The sequence below is a fragment of the Symphalangus syndactylus genome, chromosome 5, assembly GCF_028878055.3.
Source record: "Symphalangus syndactylus isolate Jambi chromosome 5, NHGRI_mSymSyn1-v2.1_pri, whole genome shotgun sequence".
NCBI lineage: Eukaryota > Metazoa > Chordata > Mammalia > Primates > Hylobatidae > Symphalangus > Symphalangus syndactylus.
Genome location: NC_072427.2, coordinates 134,767,673 through 134,787,755, shown reverse-complemented (window position 1 = coordinate 134,787,755; position 20,083 = coordinate 134,767,673). Strand labels below are relative to the sequence as shown.

Genomic DNA, 20,083 nt, shown 5'->3' with positions numbered 1-20,083 from the left:
TTAATTGGCATCCACAGGGCATTTGTCAAAGTTTAGATTTTAGGTCAATTATTTCTCTTTTTTCTGGACATCTAAGTAAAGCAAATTTCTAGCTATCTTCCATTTTGGTCTGATTTGCTGCTTGTATCCAACAGTTTTCTACTTTTTTCTAGTTAATGGAGCAATAGGAGGGCTGGATTACAGTTTTCCAATGGTCTTGAACCATCTGACACCTTGTCATTGCTGCTACTCCATTTTTGTGATCAATAATCCAGCACTGAGAAGATCAAAACTTTTTTAGAGCCTCTTCAGAACAAGGCCAATTGATATGTCAATAAAGGAACTCACTGTGAGTTAAATGGAACTCACAGTGAATAACTACTTAGTTAGAAAAAAAGCAATCCAAGAGTGTGATTTTTGTTTTTGTTTTGTTGCCAATTTAGACTTAATTACACTTAAAACATAAATCGGCTAAATTAATAATCATTCAACTATGGCTCTATGCACATCACAGAATATGTTAAGAGACATTGTCATTATTACAACTGAATAGATGTTCTATTTTTTTCTAACTATTTTTTAAAAAGATAGCTTCCCTAGGAATTATTCATAACAGCTGCTTCCCACGTTATTCAAATGTCTAAACAATTTTTAAGCAAGGCGTTATCAGTGAAAGTTGTTATTAAATATTAATGTATTTATTTACTTAGATTTAACAACTTATCTATGAAGAAACAGGGCATTGTCAGTGAAAGTTATTAAATATTAATGTATTTATTTACTTGGATTTAACAAATTATCATCTATGAAGATTGACCAAATTTTAAAAAAGACTTTCTAGGCCGGGCACGGTGGCTCACGCTTGTAATCCCAGCACTGTGGGAGGCCGAGGCAGGCGGATCACGAGGTCAGGAGATCGAGACCACGGTGAAACCCCGTCTCTACTAAAAATACAAAAAAAAAAAAAAAAATTAGCCGGGCGTGGTGGGGGGCGCCTGTAGTCCCAGCTACTCGGAGAGGCTGAGGCAGGAGAATGGCGTGAACCCGGGAGGCGGAGCTTGCAGTGAGCCGAGATTGCGCCACTGCACTCCAGCCTGGGCGACAGAGCAAGACTGTCTCAAAAGAAAAAAAAAAAAAAAAAAAAAAAAGACTTTCTATTTAAACAATAGAAAAAATGTCACAGTCAGATGGTGGCACCATGCACACGGTAATATCTTACATTAATTACAACATCAATTCTAGATTTCAAAAGTGACATAAATGTGCATTAATATGCATCAAAATATGGACTTAGGATAGCTATGCACTCATGGATTTTGTCTCTGCAAAACTACATCTAAATCAAGGTTCTGATGAATGTGAAAAATGAAAATAATCAGTAAAAACCTAGCTATTTAAAATATGTAGGTAGTGCACATTCATTGGTAAGATCAAGGTTTTCAAGGGGGGAAATGGGAAATTTGTGTGGTGGGGTAAAGAAGCTGCATAAATAGTAAGCAAAGGATTATGATGATAATTTAAAAATAAACAGAGTAAGAGAAAATCCTTACCACTTAAATTCACCATTTTAAAAACACTTTTCCATCTTCTGCCTTTAATGAGTGCTCCTCCTCATGCCTAACTTTATGGGGGAAACAAGAGTTGGGGAAAATAACTTGGATCTTATTCTAGATTACAAAATTGTCATTCACTCGATTTCTTCCACTTTTTAGGCAGAGAATAAACTCCATTGTAATACTTAGAAGGAGAAAATGAAATTTATGGCATTTTTATTTTAAATAATTAGTCTTACTTTGCTTTTTTAAATTAGCTCTTCTCAGCACATGTAGAATTCAGTTCTTATATTCACCATGCAGCTTTTTCTTCCCATGAGGAACGTGGCTCAGTGAAAATGGTGACTTGATATTTAACCGATCCCTTTCAGCCTCCTCTTCCTCATCGTATCTCTCATCCTCCACTTCGTCTTCCACATCACTGCTCTGAGGACTGGAGGACTGAGACCCTGAAGGAGAAGGTGGTACTGAGGAAGGCCTGGGATATTTAAATCCTTCTGTCTGCCAAAGACAAAAATAAGACATAAACATCGTAACAATTTCTTGGTTTTCAATGATGTAAATACTATGCATGCACTATCAATTTTTTAAGTAGTTATCTATCTTTTGTAGTCTGGGTGCTATTAAACTTTGATTCATTTTGATTTTGATACCACCAATCTCAAGAGGGATTCATTCAATATATAGCTATAGCTATTCTTTATTAAGTACTGAAATGTGCTAGGTGTTATACACATATTATTATCATCTCACCTTTTAACAACACTCTGATAAATATGTTTTTTTTCAGTACAGAAGAAAATGGAGGGTTAGAGGGGTCAAGTAACTTGCCCAACATCCACCGCACATAAATGGCAGAGCAAAGATTTGTACCAGGTATGTGATGACTCCAGAAACTTTAATGTCAACTGCCACCTTACACTGCTGATACTGTTAGTCTCTAAGTCTCAGATTTGTTCAACAAAGCTTTTGGATGTGGATAGCCTGGAAATGCCATGGATGGCCACCACTGGAAGGCACCCTGGAAGTCAGGTCACTTAATTGACCCTACAATTCCACCAGGTGCTGTTATTTCAGTTAATGAGAAAATATCACTAGACTTTAATTAATTTGCCCTTCTACTTGAGATACTGAGATAACTTATTGGATAAACACACACTGAGCACTAATTATGTATCAGGCACAACAATGCCACTAAAGAAACCATATGAAAAAACATGATTGGAGTGCATGTGATTGAATGGGGAGACAGATGTGTAAAAGTGCTATAGCACTCGTCACTCTGTATTTCAATTACTTTATTATCATGTCATGCATGTACAGTCATTTTAAGGTTCAGATACTTTACCTGTTAGCAATACAACAAAAGAACTGAGTTCTGCACTTCAGACCTAGCTTGAAGTAGGTGCTCAATGCTTATTAGATATAATAACTGGATAAATAAGTAGATAAGAAGATAAATGGATGAATATTGCTGAATTATCATTAAGTGGAATGACCACCTCTGAATAAGCTAAGCAATCAACTCTGAATGCTAGAATCATAAACATGAAAGTCAGAATTTATAGCCTTAGGGTTTAAGAAAAACTTATCACCTTTTTTATGGGCAAATTTTACTTCAGGTTAACTTTCTAGATCTGTTCCTCTGGAAACCTGATATAGGTGGAATATAAGTCATGTTATTAGGGATAGTTGCTTATGGTAACAGTGACCCCTGATTGAGAAATTATATCTGAACTGAAAGATCTATAAATACTTGACGAGGAATCAGAGTGTTTGGGAATCTCTGAATGACTCTTATAAGATGACTCATAATTGGGCATATTCCTTGCAGGGAGCATGAAAGCTGGTTTGCAGGGATTTACATGAGATAGAGGCTCCTGTGGGGCATGGAGCTACTAAGCTAAGGTGATCTCATTTGCAATGGTATGGGTCTTATCTTCTTGCACCTAAGCTGTCACCTAATGTGTAGGGGGCCAAAGATGTTTAGCTCTTGGATCGCTGTGTAGACTACTGCAAGGACTAATGCCACTAAAGAGAAATGCCTGACGCTACCCTGCTTCAAGTGGCACCTCATGTCTTCTTCCTGCTAAGTGAATCTGATGACAAAAGTGGCCTATAGCAGTCTTATGAACATAAATGTCTAGTTGGATTTTAGAAGAAGACACCCTGGTGGGCATTGATGAATGGAACATAAATGCTCATCTAGTTCAATTCCTCCTGGGGTGCTGAACTTACTCTATTTTACTCTTGCCAAGCGGTCACCCTATATTTAAACACTTCCTTGGAGAGCAAATTCACTTTCGATTAAAGCAGTCCAGTTTGTTTTTGAACAACTCCCCAAAGAATAAATGTCCATCATAACCATTTTAAGCATTAAGGCAGAGAAAGTTTTAATTCAGAGATGCGTCTCCAATGAGATGAATTAACTGTCTTGAGAGCTTTAAGACAGTCTGATGTGTGAGTTCCTCTCTCTCTCCTTTGGTTTGATTCAACATTATGAAAAAGTATCATAGCTTGTGTGCATAGCTGCTTCCAAATTTAAATGTATTATTTAAGCTTATAAAAAGAAATATAGCTTTCAAAAAAATACATTGAATATTTACCGTTGGTGGTGATGCTGGTTCCACATGGAATTTATCTGGAAAAGCTCTGCTTAATGTCAGGTGCCTGGCATGCTGGTAATACTATTGATAGAAAGCCAAATCACAGGTTAATAAAAACCCTTAGATATCTCAATAATCAAGTTATTAAATAAGGCCTTATTCTCCTAGTTCTGAAACATATGTATTTTTTAAAGTGACAGAATCTATGCACTCTAAGTTTGAGACTCAGGAAAGAAATTACAGTTTATAGTTTTACTATTTTTCAACCCATAGGCAAAGTAATACTATAAAATGCTGGGGAAGAATGCCCATACTGGTCATATTGGGCTCTGAATTGAGCATTAAGGTGACTGAAAACACTGGTTTCATTCCACAGAGAAGCAGTGTGGCATGGAAAAAAGATAGAACCTGAATATTCAGATAAATTGGGTGTAAATCCTGCTTCAGACCTTAGGCAAGAAACATCACTTCTAAAAGCCTAGTGTATCTATCTTCATTGCAAGATGGAGATAGTAAAATTAATCATCCAGGTTGTAATGAGCACTGGCATTTGTGTGTGCAGATACTCAGCAAATGGCAGCATCTATCATTCAGCCAAGAGTGTTCAGCACTGTGCAAACAGACACATTATGTGAAGGCAGAGTCAATTCATTTATTATCAAATCACCACTGCTAAGCTATGTGAGCATCGAGGTGTTTATAAACCTATTGCATGATTGAGAGGAGGTATTTCCTGTACTCATCATTTTGAAAAACCGTATTATTCCCATTAATCACTACAGTTGAGAAATATGACTACCCTATTTCTCCAGAGAGAAACAAAGTAGGGACTTTTCTCTTGATGTTTTCTTCAACTTCATAAAAGTTTCCTTATACCAGTAACACATCAAGTGAGGCAGTGACAATGGAATAGCTAGTAAGATCAGTGCTACATCCTGATGGACTTGCTATTATGAATAGACTCAAACTAAACATGAAGAAATACGTTTAGGACTTTGTAAACTCATTAAATTTTAAAAAGTACATGGAGACACTGAGATTTTAACAATTACAATATTGGATTAACTTTAGAGATTATGACTAGAATCAACATGTTTATAGTCCAGTGGAATTTTTTAAGTGGTCTGCTGTGTTTATCAAAACTTGCTTACTCTGCCTAAGTATCTCCAATCCAGAAGATCTGAGAGCCTCTCAGTTCTGTTCCTCTGGATAATCCTTTGGCGGCGTGACTGTTTGCAAAATCCATAGAGAAACTTAGTCAGCTGATTGCAAGAATCATCTGGAGAACGGAACCGCCTGTCAACGATGTAAATACCTGAAGAACACAAAAGCCAAAGCACAAGTAAAAGTAGGACTAACCTTAAACATTTGTTCTCCTGTGATTTACTAACTCTTTGGTTCCATCAAAAACCTATGCATTATCTACTCCGACTCAGGAATTACCCCCACTTTATTCTTTTCTCAGGCCCTAATTCCCTTCTAATGGTTTACAACCATCACCGACATACAGCCAACAAAGTGGATCTTGCTGAAAAAAACTCTGGCAGTCTAGGGATATGCTGGATCAGTGATCCTCCATTGGGTTGCTCACTAACCAGAATTTCCAGGGCAGGGCCTGCATATCTGTGCCTTTTAGGTTCCCCAGTGTTCCCATTGTGCAGCTGAGGCTGAAAATCCCAGATCTAGCCTGAGGAAAGAGCAGCAGTACACCTATAAAAGAACGAGGGGAGGCCGGGGCTTGGTAGCTCACACTTGTAATCCCAGCAGTTTGGGAGGCAGAGGTGGGTGGATTCCTGGAGCCCAGGAGTTCAAGACCAACCTGGGCAACCTGGGGAAATCCCATCTCTACATACAAAATTTAGCCAGGTGTGGTGGTGTTCGCCTGTAGCCCCAGCTACTCGGGAGGTTGAGGCAGGAGAATCACCTGAGCCAGAAATGTGGAGACTGCAGTGAGCCAGGATCAGGCCACTGCACTCCAGCCTGGGCAACAGAGTGAGACCGTGTTTCCAAACAAACAAACGAAAAAATATATGACCCAGGGAATTGGCAATGTACAGGCAGAGAATATATCCCATTCTAACTTTTCTTGCTGCTAGGGAATATGAGCAGACAGATAATGGTATGCAAATTATTCTGCCATCTTAAACGATTTAGGTGAACTTTGCTAACTTGGCATGGGTCTTTAAAATAATAACAATAACAATAATAATAATAATATATGTACTATCTAATGACCAATATATGCACTCTAAGACCATGGTTATTGTAATTTAAAAACGTTAGTTTAATTATCAGGATAGCTTTAGAGTTAGGCTCTGTAAAGACCCTGTGCTTTGTTTGGTTAGAGGTCATGTCTTCCCAGGATGGGTTAATGATGAAAAACCTCACCATAAGCAGTAGGATCAGCCACGTGCTCTTGCATGAAACAGCCAAACCCGGAGAGATTCGTGGTCACACTGGGGATACCCATCACAGTGCATTCAGCTGCCAGGGGAAATAGACCAAAGCTTGGCTTCAGACCAGCACCTATATCCTTGTATGCACTCAGAGGAGGAAAAGGCCCTAGTCCTCCTAATAATAGCAATGTTCACTTTGTGTCAGTCACAACACTAAACTCTTGACATGTCTCACTTATTTAATCTCTCAACAACCCTGTGAAGTGGGGCCATCATTATCCCCATCTTACAGCTGAAGAAATTGAGGCACAGAGAAATTAATAACTTTCCCACCTTCAGAAAGCCAGAGTTCGTGGTATAGCTGGGACTTGAAGTCAAGCATCTGGCTGCAGAACCCTTGTGCAGAACTGCCAGGCTCCACTGCAGCTTCAATCCCAGCTGGTTTTTTTTGCTTCTTTCTAGCCTGTGTTTCTAAGTACTTGGCAAGTTTATGGGGTAGGTTAAATGTGATTTGGATGCGACCAGCTTCTTCCCCCATTTAAATCTCCTTGGCACATATTCCTTCCACTGTCTCAGGAGCTCAATAAATGGATGATCTCTTTCAGTCCTCCCTCACCTTTTAATCAAAATCTGTTTTCAAGGAAATAACTGATATGTCCTAAAAATTTTACTAGTCTCAAGGATGTCTGCATTTTTAGGAATTTATATTTGATAATGGAATTACCCTTGGTTGGTGAGTGGAGATGGATGAAAAAAAGATCTTCCCATTACCCATGAAGTAATACAATTTAGACAGCAACCTTATCTCTTGCTCTGCAAATGTTTCCTCTTGGTTTAGCTGTATAGCTATGGAGTTGTGGTTTTCTAATTTTGGTGGGTGGTGCAGAGGAGGAAAGTGGGATGGGGACTATCAGCCCTTTCGAGAGTCTGATGAACATTTTGGAACTCCTCTTCAGAAATATTCTTCTTTTTTTTCTTTTTACACAGTTTTATTTCCTCAGACTTCCTCCTGGACTCAGCTCCACCTTCTATGGGAGTTGGGAGTTGGAGAGCATCTCTTACTTTGTTTTTTTAAAAATTTTACTTTAAGTTCTGGGACACATGTGCTGAACGTGCAGGTTTGTTACATAGGTATACACGTGCCATGGTGGTTTGCTGCACCTATCAACCCACCGTCTAGGTTTTAAGCCCTGCATGCATTAGGTGTTTGTCCTAATGCTCTCCCTCACCTCACCCCACAACCCGACAGGCCCTGGTGTGTAATGTTCCCCTCCCTGTGTCCATGTGTTCTCATTGTTCAACTCCCACTTATGAGTGAGAACATGCGGTGTTTGGTTTTCTGTTCCTGTGTTAGTTTGCTGAGGATGATGAAGAGAAATATTCTTATACACATATGTATACAAAATTGTGTCTACAATGCCATGAAAGTTCACAGACCCTTAATGTTTATTAAATGGCCATCTATTCACTGTGTAGTAAAATTCCAGGCACCCATGAAGTTTAGTATATGTTCATGGAATTAATTTAATGAAATAAGTGCTTGTATTTATTTGGCTCTCTGAAAGCACATTTTGATGAATACTTTCTAGACTGAGTTAGATCTAGTAACACGTAAAAAGATTATTCTAAAAATATTAGAGAATTATCTAATATGCTAACGTTAAATGTATACCAGCAGAAGTCGCATTCTTTCTGTAACTATAGGTTAGGGGAAGAGTGACCAGCTCCCCTTGGTTAATGTAAAACACAGCATGACTCATTCACTATGGACTATTCCACAAACTCCCTTATTTGTCTATTTATAATATCCTTTGTAACATCTTCTTTGGCCTTTATCTTAAAACAGTAGATATATCTCTTCTATCATTTTGGGTTGTTAAGTTTAACTTTGCCGTATAAAATGACACTTTGGTGGACAGTCAGCTGTTAGTTCTATAACATTTTCTTGACCTGACAGAAAGGACTTCCCATATTGCCTCAGTCACTCATGCATTTGGTTGTATGCTCCTCTATCCATGATACTTCCAACAGTAAATTGTTTTACTAGAAATAAGAACAAGGTCAAAAACAAAGTGTTAAGTTCATCAGTGAAACATGTGCTTTATGTATCTCAAAAGATAGATAGTATATTGCAAGCAATTTGAGATATTTATGCGGACATTTCATAAGTAAGAAGACACCACCTTCACAAAAGTAGGCCATTTTTAGATCTGCAAGAGAGATACCTGGAGGAGTTAGTTACAAATATTTTCTATGTCATGTTTCAAGACAATCCTTTGTCTGTTTTCCCCAAGAGAATTTAAAGTTTTTATAGCTGCTGGCAAATTATGCTTGGTGAAGCTAGAACAATAGAATAGGACCTTATGACCAAACATACCCAGCCCTCATGTTGTTCCTGCTGTAAGTAATACAGGATCCTATTTTTGTAGAAATTTAAATTCTGTATTTTAATTCTAGGATAAAGATGCAAATAATAGAAAAAATTCTTCCTTTTCATAATTCAGCCTATTATTCCCCCCCTACCTTGGCCTCTGCTGCTCCTCACTTGAGCTTTATATCAATGATAACATTGAGATACAAAAGGCAACATTTACTGTCTCAATTATAAATAAAAATGTTTTCTGAACTTTTTAAAAATCACAAATGAAGAGGCCGGGTGTGATGGCTCATGCCTATAATCCCAGCACTTTGGAAAGCCGAGGCAGGTGGATCAGTTGAGGCCAACAGTTTGAGACCAGCCTGGCCAACATGATGAAACCCGTCTCTACTAAAAACACAAAAATTAGCCAGGCGTGGTGGCGTGTGCCTGTAATCCCAGCTACTCAGGAGGCTGAGGCACGAGAATCTCTTGAACCCAGGAGGCTGAGGTTGCAGTGAGCCGGAATCGTGCCACTGCACTCCAGCCTGGGCGACAGAGTGAGATTTTGTCTCAAATAAATAATAATAAAATATAATAATAAAATAAAATAAATAATAAAATCACAAGTGAAATTTTATTTACATTGGGCAGAAAAATCTCTGATTATTAATAAGAGATGGAAAAGTTATTATTGTATTCTTTGCATTGGCATGTATTTAAAGTATTTGTGGCCGGACGTGGTGGCTCACGCCTATCCTAGCACCGGCCGAGGCAGGTGGATCACAAGGTCAGGAGATCGAGACCATCCTGGCTAACACGGTGAAACCCCGTCTCTACTAAAACACACAAAAAAATTAGCCGGGCGTGGTGGCAGGCGCCTGTAGTCCCAGCTACTCGGGAGGCTGAGACAGGAGAATGGCGTGAACCCGGGAGGCAGAGTTTGCAGTAAGCTGAGATCGCACCACTGCACTCCAGCCTGGGCAACAGAGCGAGACTCCGTCTCAAAAGAAAAAAAAAAAGTATTGGTTTCCCTTTTAATTAGACATTTCAGTACAAATACAAATTGATCGCTCTTGATGCTAATGGCAACCATGCCAGTTCGGTCCAGAAAAGAAGAATACATAGTAAACCTGAGAATCTACCATCTGTTAAAAAATAAAATAAAATAAAATAACAAAGGAGGGTGAAGAAGGAGGAGTTTCTGAATGGAACGATGTCATTGTTGACAATACCACTGAATTTCTAATCTCTCTTAGTACCTTTTATTTTGAGGCACAAGAATGTGAAGAAGACTTTTCACTGTACACCTTTTTATATTTGTTTCCCTAACCATGTGACTGTGTTACCTATTACATATTAAATACGTTCATTACATTTTAAAAAGAACTATTCTAAAATAATTTTTAAAGAACAACATTGCTAGACTATTATTTGTTAATCCTACTTACAGTCAATTTCTCCTTCACACTAATCAATGGGGCAGATAGAGATAGCTAAATAACATACAACCTTTATAACGCATTCCTTTTTCTTTGGAATTCAATGAGGCAATATCTCACATACCTCCTAAGATGTGCCCAAACAGTGGTATACTTATATAATCTTCATCCTTATTCTTATGTAATCATCTACAAACCATAAATTAATCCCTGTGATAAATCCAACCAAACTTTTTTAAAACTGAAGAATTGAAATCTTGTTAGAAATTTAATATCAACTTTGAATATTATATATATGCACATAAAATAATATACTAACAAAATCCAAAACATTCCACACTCTATACATGACACATACCTGGAGTATAACCCCAGGGTTCATAGTATGATGGAAATACTCCAAGATGACAACCTCTAACAAACTCTTCATAGTCCATGGGTAGTAAGGGACTGGTGGAGGATAGAAACTCTGGGTGCAAAATCACCTAAAAAAGGAAAATTCTAATTTTAAAAAAAAGAAAAAGAAGCAAGTGAAAAATCTCCTACAATTTGGTTATTTCAGTACTGTACTATAGAATCCTTATGTTCTAGATTCAGAAAGAAAAAAGAGATAAGACAAAAGAAAAAGAAAAAAGCCTTGGTGGTTTGTTCTCCTCTCTCCATTCTGTAAAAGTGTCTACGCTGCATATTTAACTTTCCCTCAAGTTCCAAGGCTTAGATTGAAGGATAAGGAGTTAGCGTGCTCATTTTTGCTCTCACACTAAACTATATCCTCCAGTCCAGCTTTGACATGCAATAAACATTATATTTGGTTATCTAATTGCTCTTGTCTTTTTACCAATTTGTTCCCAACTGGAGCAGGGAAGAGGGGCCTATGTAACAGATCACTCTTACATGCCTTAAACATGAGTTATTCAAGTGAAATGGAGCTAAGGGACAGGGAAGATGTCCTAGGAATGCCATCTAGATTAAATCATGCTGGAGGACTTCATGCAAACCACCATCCTCTATCAACTAGAGGCCATCACCTCCTAACATACTTGCCTGCTTCCTTCTGTTCCACTAGGGTCTCTATTCAACACAACTGCATTGATCCTTTAAAAATGTCAGTCATTCCTTTGCTCAAAGTTGTTCAGTGGCTTCCCATTTTACTCAGAGTAAAAGCCAAAGTGTTTACCATGGCTTCTAAGCAGTAGAGTGCTGGTAAATATTTAAGAACCCAGACAGTGAAGTATAAATATATATTAGTACATAAATTTGTTGTAATTTTTAATGAGATAATATGATGTATATACAGTTACCAAATGACAAAAGATGTTATAACATGTAGATGTTTATAACAACTTTATTCATAATTGCCAAAACTTGGAAGCAACACAGATGTCCTTCAGTAGGTGAATGAATACATAAATTGTGGTACATCCAGACAATGGAATATTATTTAGTGCTAAAAAGAAATGAGCTATCAAGCCATGAAAATAAATAGAGGAAACGTAAATGCATACTACTAAGTGAAAGCAGCTCATCTGAAAATGCTACATGATGTATTATTTCAACTGTGTGACAATCTGGGAAAAGTAAAACTATGGAACCAGTAAAAAGATCAGTGGTTTCCAGGCGTCAGGGGTGAGGGAGGGATGAATAGGCAGAGTATAGACAATTTTTAGGGCAGTGAAACTATTCTGTATCACACTATGATGATGAATACATTTGTCAAAACCCATAGAATGTATAACACCAAGAGTGAATCCTAATGTAAACTATGGATCTTGGGTGGTAATTATGTGTCAGTGTAGGTTCATCTATTGGAACAAATATACCACTTTGGGGGATGCTGATAATGGGGGAGTCTATGCATGCGAAGGGGCAGAGAGCAAATGGTCACTGCACTTTCTGTTCGATTTTGCTGTGAACCTAAAACTGTTCTAAAAAGCAAACTCTATTAAAAGTGGATATATACAATACTCCTTATTGTGAATTCTATATAGTCAATTAATTCTCACAATTTGCTATTTTTATTTTTCCAAAATTTTGTATTCATAACCAATTTATGGTTTCAATTGATGGCTGAATGTAGCTCTGACATAAATGTTGGTTGATTTCCTTTGCTAATGAGTGGAAGGAGATGAAATAACAGAGACATTTGTTGGAACTTCACGAGTTCATCAATAATGCAAGTGAATTCTTTGCTGGGTCAGATATTAGTTTTTGAACATGGAGAAAATATTTTTTTTGCCACTCACAGTGTACAGGCTACAGATCCAGAAATCAATACGCAGCAAATGAAGCCATGATTTGTAGTGTTTGCCTATTTTCATTCTATAAATACTCCCACTACCACCAAGGCCATTTTTAAGCTACCAATATGATGCTGCTGAATTCAGAGGCAGGGAAAGCAGTAGCACATCATTATAAAGCATTTGCACCACAAAGATCTGACAGATATAAAGAGTCTCAAGTGCATAGGTCATAGTAATATGCAGTAAATAATTAGGATGTGATGAATTTTGAGCATTACCTTTCATTTAATATAGTTGACTTATTTTTAAATTTATATAATTTAATTTTAGCAATAGCTGTATTTAAAATTGGCTCACAAAGCTTCTGAACATTTAACTACTGGCTCTTGTGCACTTGTACGAGCCAGTTCTTGGCCCACACTGGAAAGGCAGAAACAAGAGCATGGACATTCTGTACTTTCTGTTCAGTTTTGCTGTGAACCTAAAACTGCTCTAAAAATAAAGTCTATTAAAAATGTATATATACAATACTCCTTACTGTGAATTCTATATAGTCCATTAATTTGCACAATGTGCTATTTTGCCCAGCACTTTTTTGGGGGGAGGGGCACATATTTTGCCCAAAATGCTATTGTATCCTTCTGTTTCCTACTGTTTTCTCCGTCTTTTAATTCAGTGACATCGCATTGGTAGCTTGACAATGGCCTTGGTGGCAGTGAGAGTTTTCTTAGAATGAAAATAGGCAAATACTACAAATCATGGCTTGATTTACCGTGTATTGATTTCTGGACTCAAGAAAGTAATGGAAAAATATTAATAGTTCAGGTTTAGCCTTAAAATGTGTTGTATCTATAGCCATTACATTGTTGAGTGGCACAAAATATTACTAATGATGAGAGCAGGGCTATAATTGGAAAGTTGTGACTAGAATAGCTATTTAACTTGCTAACTGTGTGAATGAATTATCCCATTTCTCCCACTTACTACAGTTATCACTGAGCTATTATTAATCTCTCAGCCTCACCCATACCTAAGGGGTTATTGAAAATAAGTGATATCTGATATAAAAGTATTGAGAATCCCACATTTACAGAAAGTTCCAAGTACAATATGAAGGGAATTCATATATTTTCAGAACGATTCATAAACTGTATTGTGGGAAATACACAAACAAGAACATTCTTACATAATCTTACACAAAAATAAAAGTCAGGAAATTAACATTGATCCATCACTACCGTATAATTCTTAAACCTCATTTAAGTTTTTCTGATGATTCAAACAGTGATTTTTAAACCAAAGGATCCAGTTCAGAATTACATATTACATTTAGTTGTCACATCCCTCTAGAGTCCTTCAATTTGGGAAAGTTCATGGGCTTTTTTAGCTTTTTTGATTTTGGTATTTTTGAAGACTATAATCTATTTATTTTGACGTATGTCCCTCAATGCGGGTTTGTCTTATGCTTCTTCATAATTAGATTTAGTTTACACATCTTTGGCAGATATATCACAGAAGTGGCGCTGTGTTGTTTTCATTGCATTTTAATCAGGTGGTAAAGGTTTTCTGTTTTTTTCATTAATGATGATGTTTATTTTGATCTCTTGATTAAGGCCAAGCCTTTTGGGCTTCTCCACTATAAAGTTATTCTTTTTACTTTTTGTTATTAACAAGTATTGAGGCAGTTATTTTGAAGCTGTGTAAATCTCTCATTCTTAATTAAACTTTTAATTAATATTTGTATTGGACTTCTGGTTCCTTATGTCATTCAATGCATCCTAATTCCTTACTATCTTTATTTATTTTGACACTCAAATTGTCCATGATTTGGCCAGTGGGAGCTCCTTCAAGTTTGTTTCTGTATATATTTAACAAGGCTTCATTGTTCCTTGAGCATTTCTTTGATTTTTGAAACAAGAAGTTCCAGGCTCATTTTGTACTTTACCTGTCACAGTTCTAAAATCAGCCAATTCTAAAGGCAGCCCTGGTTCCCTTTAGTAGCAAATGGTATTTAGCAATCAAGACCTGGCTACTAGGTGTGCTCATTGTCATTGGCCTATTACTTCCCGCAGGTGCTCTGAGTAGACAGAGATAAAGAACACACACACACACACACCCCTGGTTTTTGCTACCTTTAATTTGCTACTTATTAGGTCAATCTTCTTCTGTGTAACTAATCTCTCTCCATGCACTCCCTCACATGCACGGATGCCCTCCTCTCTCCATTCTGGCTCTGACACTGCTTTAGGCTGCTCCTCTTTGTGTAGACATTTCTCAAACTGCTTGGACTCTGATGCCTTTCTCTGGACTTCCACAGCACCCTCCCTGTTGTAGTGCAGATACCTACCTTGTGTTGCCCACCAAATGGCTTTAGAACTGAATTGTTCTGGAAGGAAAAGGAAAGATAAAGAAAAAGAAGACAGGCCGGGTGCCGTGGCTCTCTCCTGTAATCCCAGCACTTTGGGAGGCCGAGGCAGGTAGATCACCTGAGGTCAGGAGTTCGAGACCAGCCTGGCCAACATGATGAAACCCCATCTCTACTAAAAATACAAAATTCAGCCGGGCGTGGTGTGCACCTGTAGTCCCAGCTACTCAGGAGGCTGGAGCAGGAGAATCGCCTTGAACCTGGGAGGCAGAGGTTGCAGTGAGTGGAGATCGTGCCACTGCACTCCAGCCTGGGCGAGAGAGTGAGACTCCATTTAAAAAAAAAGAAAAAAAAAAGACAGAGAAGACAAACTATTTTTACACAAGCACACTACACTTCTCATGTTTATTCATGAAATAATAAGTATACATTCTTCAGAAGAGATTACGTTGAAGAAAAACCCTAACTTGGATATGTAACAATTACTGTTATATTTGTATAATATTTTATATATTATAAATATACATATTCCTCATTTAATCTTAGTGGCATTGTGCAATTGGTAAAGAAGATAAGACATAAAGAAGGCCATTGAATTATCAATTTTAAATTGATTTCATCACTTTATAATCTTATCATATGCCAAGGATTAAAGTAAAAAAAAGTCTGAAATCTCGTTTTATTGGAGAGATTTACCCCTTGGATCCTCAAGGACATTACAAACATTAATTATATCTCAGCAGATCCGTAAGTAGGAGATAAGTTAAACTTAAGAATAAAACGATATGCAAACCCCAGTACTTAAGAATTCAATCACAGAAATTACAAAATGGCAAAGTAAAAGTGAATACAATATTTTCATTCATAGAACATGATTTGAGTTCCTATTATGCGCAAAGTAGCTCATTACAAAAAAAGACAAAAGACACAGATACTGTATCTGGGCAATCATCAAATTGGCAACCCGTTGTACTCTCTTGGCAAAGAACAAGAAAGGAGGATTTGAAAAGCATTGTGTCTACTTTAGCGTTTCCAAGCTTAGGAAAAGTTGCACTCTCCAAAGCCCATTTTGGAACATGAAAACACCATGGTTCATTTGTTTTGCTCCCAGCCAAACAGAATGACAGCATAACTAAAATAAGAAAACAGCTGCTCTGGCCCTAAACCAGCCAATTGCAGAAGCCCAGGGATGAGGAAGGGATATTAGAGGTCAGCTGAAGGTTATAAAGAGGATTAAATGAGATCCTGTATACAAAAGCCCCCAAGAAAGCTCCTGGCTCACAGCAGGCCCTACCTAGATCAGTAGGAAAAACAAAACAAGAAACAGAGACAAAGACTTGTCTGACTATTTATTCCAGGACAGAAGTAAGGTCTCAGGAAGTTAGTTTATTTTTACACCATGGCAGCCCAGAGCTGAGACACGAAATTTTCAGCCTGGGCTTTCCTCACCACACTACGTAGCTAAGGCAAAATGATAAATAAATTCAAATTCAAAATGATCTGCAATGTTTGCTGAATCAAATGACATTCATATCAAAAACTAATCAATGCACTCTGAGAGTTTAGAACCGCTCTACAGAGTTCTTTAAGCAGGTGATTAAATAGGTACTTAAATCAGCACAGGCCTAAGTTATTGCCAAATTTTTAAAGAATTGTTAATAAAATATAATACCTAATTCTTCATTGATGGGAGTTTCTCTCAGTGCTCTGAGTATATAGTAAATGTCAGGAAGGTGCTGTACATTTATTTTGTGTGTGTGTCTGTGGCTGCCTTATGATAATAAATGAATATCTCAAAATATTCATGAGTTTAACTGTGTAGACATAAATTATGAGACAAACTTTCATCTCCATTCACCCTATGAACATCATGTGCTTTGATATCTCTGTGCCTTCTCCTCTACTTTTTTTCTCTGCCTGATGAGTCCCCTTTCCTGTTATTTGCATGACGAATTCCAGATCATTAATCAAGATCTAGCTAACATGTCATCTCTTTTATAAAACGTCTTACCAAATCCTGCAGGAGAAGATACATCCGCTTTCTTCACCTCTCACCAAACTCTATTCACATCTGTCTTCTAAAAATAATGAGTTCCTGTCGTGTGTCAGATACTGGGCTAAGAACTAAAAGAAGCGAATACTTATTATGTATTTACTATGTGCAAAGCTGTTCAATGCAGCACCTATTTATGATTGTTTTTGAGATAGGGTCCCGCTCTGTTGCTCAGGCTAGAGTGCAGTGGCACATTCATAGGTCATTGCATCCTCAAACTCTTGGTCTCAAGTGATACCCCCCGCCTCAGCCTTCTGAGTAACTGGGATTACAGACAGGAGCCACTGCGCTTGGCCTATGTCTGATTTAATCCTTACAGTTCTAAGAGTGTGGGGTTATTTTATCACCATTCACAGATGAGAAGACTGAGGTACAGAGAGATTAAGTGAATTTACAAAATTGGTAAGTGTCAGGGATTTAAATACAGTCTTCATGGACTTAATCTGCTGCCTTCTTTATAGATCTGCCAGCCCTGGAAATATAGCTCAGCTTTCCTTCTAGAGATCTTAGCCCCAGGAATCTTGACTGACAACACCAATTGCCTTCCCTCTGGATCTATTGCAGCAGCTGCTCCTAACTTATAGGACTGGCAGAAACTAGTACCAGTGTGAAGTCATTTCTGCCCAACAGGTGCCTTTAATGGGCAATTTTTGTTTGGGGAATCCCTATCCCTATTAATAGGAATCCATATTCAATTGCTCGTAGAATCAGACACCTGTCTGTCTGCCAATCTGAAACTATTTTGTTAAGTGGGAGGTACGTATAAAGGTAAAACAGAATGGAAAGGTTGCTGAATACGGGAAAAAGTGGTATGTAGTAACATTAACACTAATATATTTAAAATAAGTTAACAGTAAACCAGTGTATACACACAACACACACACACACATAAAATAGGCTTCATTTGTATTAAGAAATGAAGCACTGTAAAATAGTTCTGAATTTGTGTTAGCTGTAGATTGCACTATTGAAAACTGTTTTTCCTATTTTCCTGTGTACATGTGTATGTATGTATTCCTTTTTCTCTTCCATTAACTGAAAAGCCATGTTGAGTGGTCTTGGACCACTGCTTTTCCCCTGTGTGAGGCAGAAGTGCTGCTGCTGTGTGTATATTTTTTGTATATTAGCCAATTTCTATTAATTCTTGTTTTTTTATTAAATGCATTGACTTTCCTTTCTAGGAAGGAAAGAAGAATGAGAGGAAGGAAGGAAGGAGGGAGAAAAGGAAAAAAGGAAGTGAGGAAGGAAGGAAGGAAGTGAGCAAGGAAGGAAGGGAGAGAGGCAGGGAAGAAGGGAGGGAGGGAGGGAGGAAGGACAGACTGAGGCATTTTTAAATCTGGTCTGCAGTCTGTGGCTCTTCCTACATCATCCTTCCTTCCTGCTCTCTCCTCATGGGTATATTGACCTGCATGACCTGCATCTCCCTGCCTGTACTTGCTTTCGGCCCCTTCATCCTTCACAGGGCTTTCCTCTAATTAGTCCTTTGCATATCTAATCTCACCTTGGCGTCTGCTTCTCAGAGAACCTAAACAGAGACAATACGTATGAGGATGATTGCTGCCTCAAATAACTGAGTTCTTCTAGAAAAACGGACACATAACATTTTTAAAAACACAATTTATTGTAATCACTCCTATAACTATAGTAGATATAAAGTGTCTCGAGAATGCAGATAAGGAAACAACCGTTCCTGTCTGGAGTAGAGGAATGTGTGTTAGGGGAAGGAGCAAGGAAATAATCACTTTTAGGTTGGAGCCCAGAAGAATTGTTAGAATAACAGATAAGAGTATTTCAGAAAGAGATGATAACATTAGGAAGGACACAGAGGTATGAAAGTGTTACGTATGTTTAGGAAATAAGGTACTTTTCCATTCCTGGAAAATTGTTTCACTGATGTAAAACACTTTTAAAACACAGATCAGCAAGGCATTCTTCATTTAGAGCTTCCAATTTCAAGGAACCTTCCAGCCTCAGTCTTCCCAAGAGCCAGGGAAGCATGAACTATTGCCAGCCTCATGACCCATCTCTCCTTTTCCCACTTTCCCTCATCCCTCCCTTTTATCTGCGTGTATTGTACGTAACATGTGCCAGGCAGCAGACAGATCCTCAGAAAAAGATCTATAGATTTAGATAAAAGTGGAACACAAAATGTTCTGAGAAAAACAGAAGTCTACAGGGAAATAAACTTTCCCTGCCTCTACTATTTCCTTTCCAGGAGACAGAGAGAGAGAGAAAGACCAGCTTAGGTTAAACTATATGAGAATAAGGCCTAGTTATCACTGACATACTCTGCAATGAAGTATAAGTCTCTGTGGATATAATAATACTAAAAAATCTAAGGGATAGATTTTTCTGTCTCTTAGAAATTATTTCTATCCCTTAGTATTATTTTCACTTTGATGGATACATTCCTGCATTCCCAGGGATGTAGCTCACTTATTATAGGAGGTGTGCTAGGTGTAGATACTTCAGAAATACAGAAACACAAATGAGAAAATAAAAACCACTTATAATGAAAGTGGCCCCATTGTCCTATAGATATAATACTCACGGGTGTTTAAATAAACATAGAAACTGACACTTCTGATCTTAAAACTTGAAATTTACATTTGTCTCATCTGAGTTCCTCCCTCAGGAAACTGATCCTCAAGTAAGGGACTGAAACTCACCAGATCACCACACCCAGACAATGAGATGCCAGACCCCTCATTCCTCATGATTGCTTCTTTATCCTTTCCTAATTCCTGTTTTACATTCCTTCCCAGCTTATATAACCCTCCCAATTTTAGTCAGATGGGGAGATGAGTATGAGGCTGATCTCTCATTCTCCTAGGTGGCAGCACCCAAAAAAGCCTTCTTCCCTGGCAATACTCATTTTCTCAGTAACTGGCCTTCTGCTCCATGAGCAAGGGGACCCAGATCAAAAACCTGGCATCTCAGTAACAATTCTATGGCCTAGGGCCATATATGTGCATATGGATATGTTTGATATAAATGTTCCACAGCATGGAACATTTTATAAACTGCTTATGTTATTTAATACTGTATCATGAGGTCTTCCTACAATTAAGAAAATTTCTCCTACCTCAGTTT

The 20,083-nt window shown here is 37.8% G+C and overlaps 2 protein-coding genes across 11 annotated transcripts in view; one reads left to right on the top strand and one right to left on the bottom strand.

Moving 5' to 3' along the window:
* The window catches only part of SPX (spexin hormone), a 245,495-nt gene that overhangs the window by 9,542 nt on the left and 215,870 nt on the right, over positions 1–20,083 (top strand). For 6 of the 10 annotated variants that reach the window (XR_010120859.1, XM_063639628.1, XM_063639626.1 and 3 more), the window contains one exon: positions 2,323–2,408. Coding sequence is in view for 7 of the 10 variants with exons in the window: in XM_063639628.1 (XP_063495698.1) it covers positions 2,323–2,383 (61 nt within the window). In the remaining 3 variants the exon portion in view is untranslated. Of the gene's footprint in view, positions 1–2,322; positions 2,773–4,514; positions 4,530–5,313; positions 5,324–20,083 lie in introns of those variants that run through there. The other 4 variants (XM_063639625.1, XM_063639624.1, XR_010120858.1 and 1 more) reach the window with 4 other exon arrangements.
* The window catches only part of GYS2 (glycogen synthase 2), a 63,234-nt gene that overhangs the window by 2,159 nt on the left and 40,992 nt on the right, over positions 1–20,083 (bottom strand). The window contains exons 12-16 of the mRNA XM_055280414.2: positions 10,691–10,817; positions 6,527–6,622; positions 5,290–5,453; positions 4,139–4,219; positions 1,772–2,033 (exon numbers count right to left, since the gene is read on the bottom strand). Coding sequence (XP_055136389.1) covers positions 1,812–2,033; positions 4,139–4,219; positions 5,290–5,453; positions 6,527–6,622; positions 10,691–10,817 — 690 coding nt within the window. The 3' untranslated portion in view covers positions 1,772–1,811. The remainder of the gene's footprint in view (positions 1–1,771; positions 2,034–4,138; positions 4,220–5,289; positions 5,454–6,526; positions 6,623–10,690; positions 10,818–20,083) is intronic.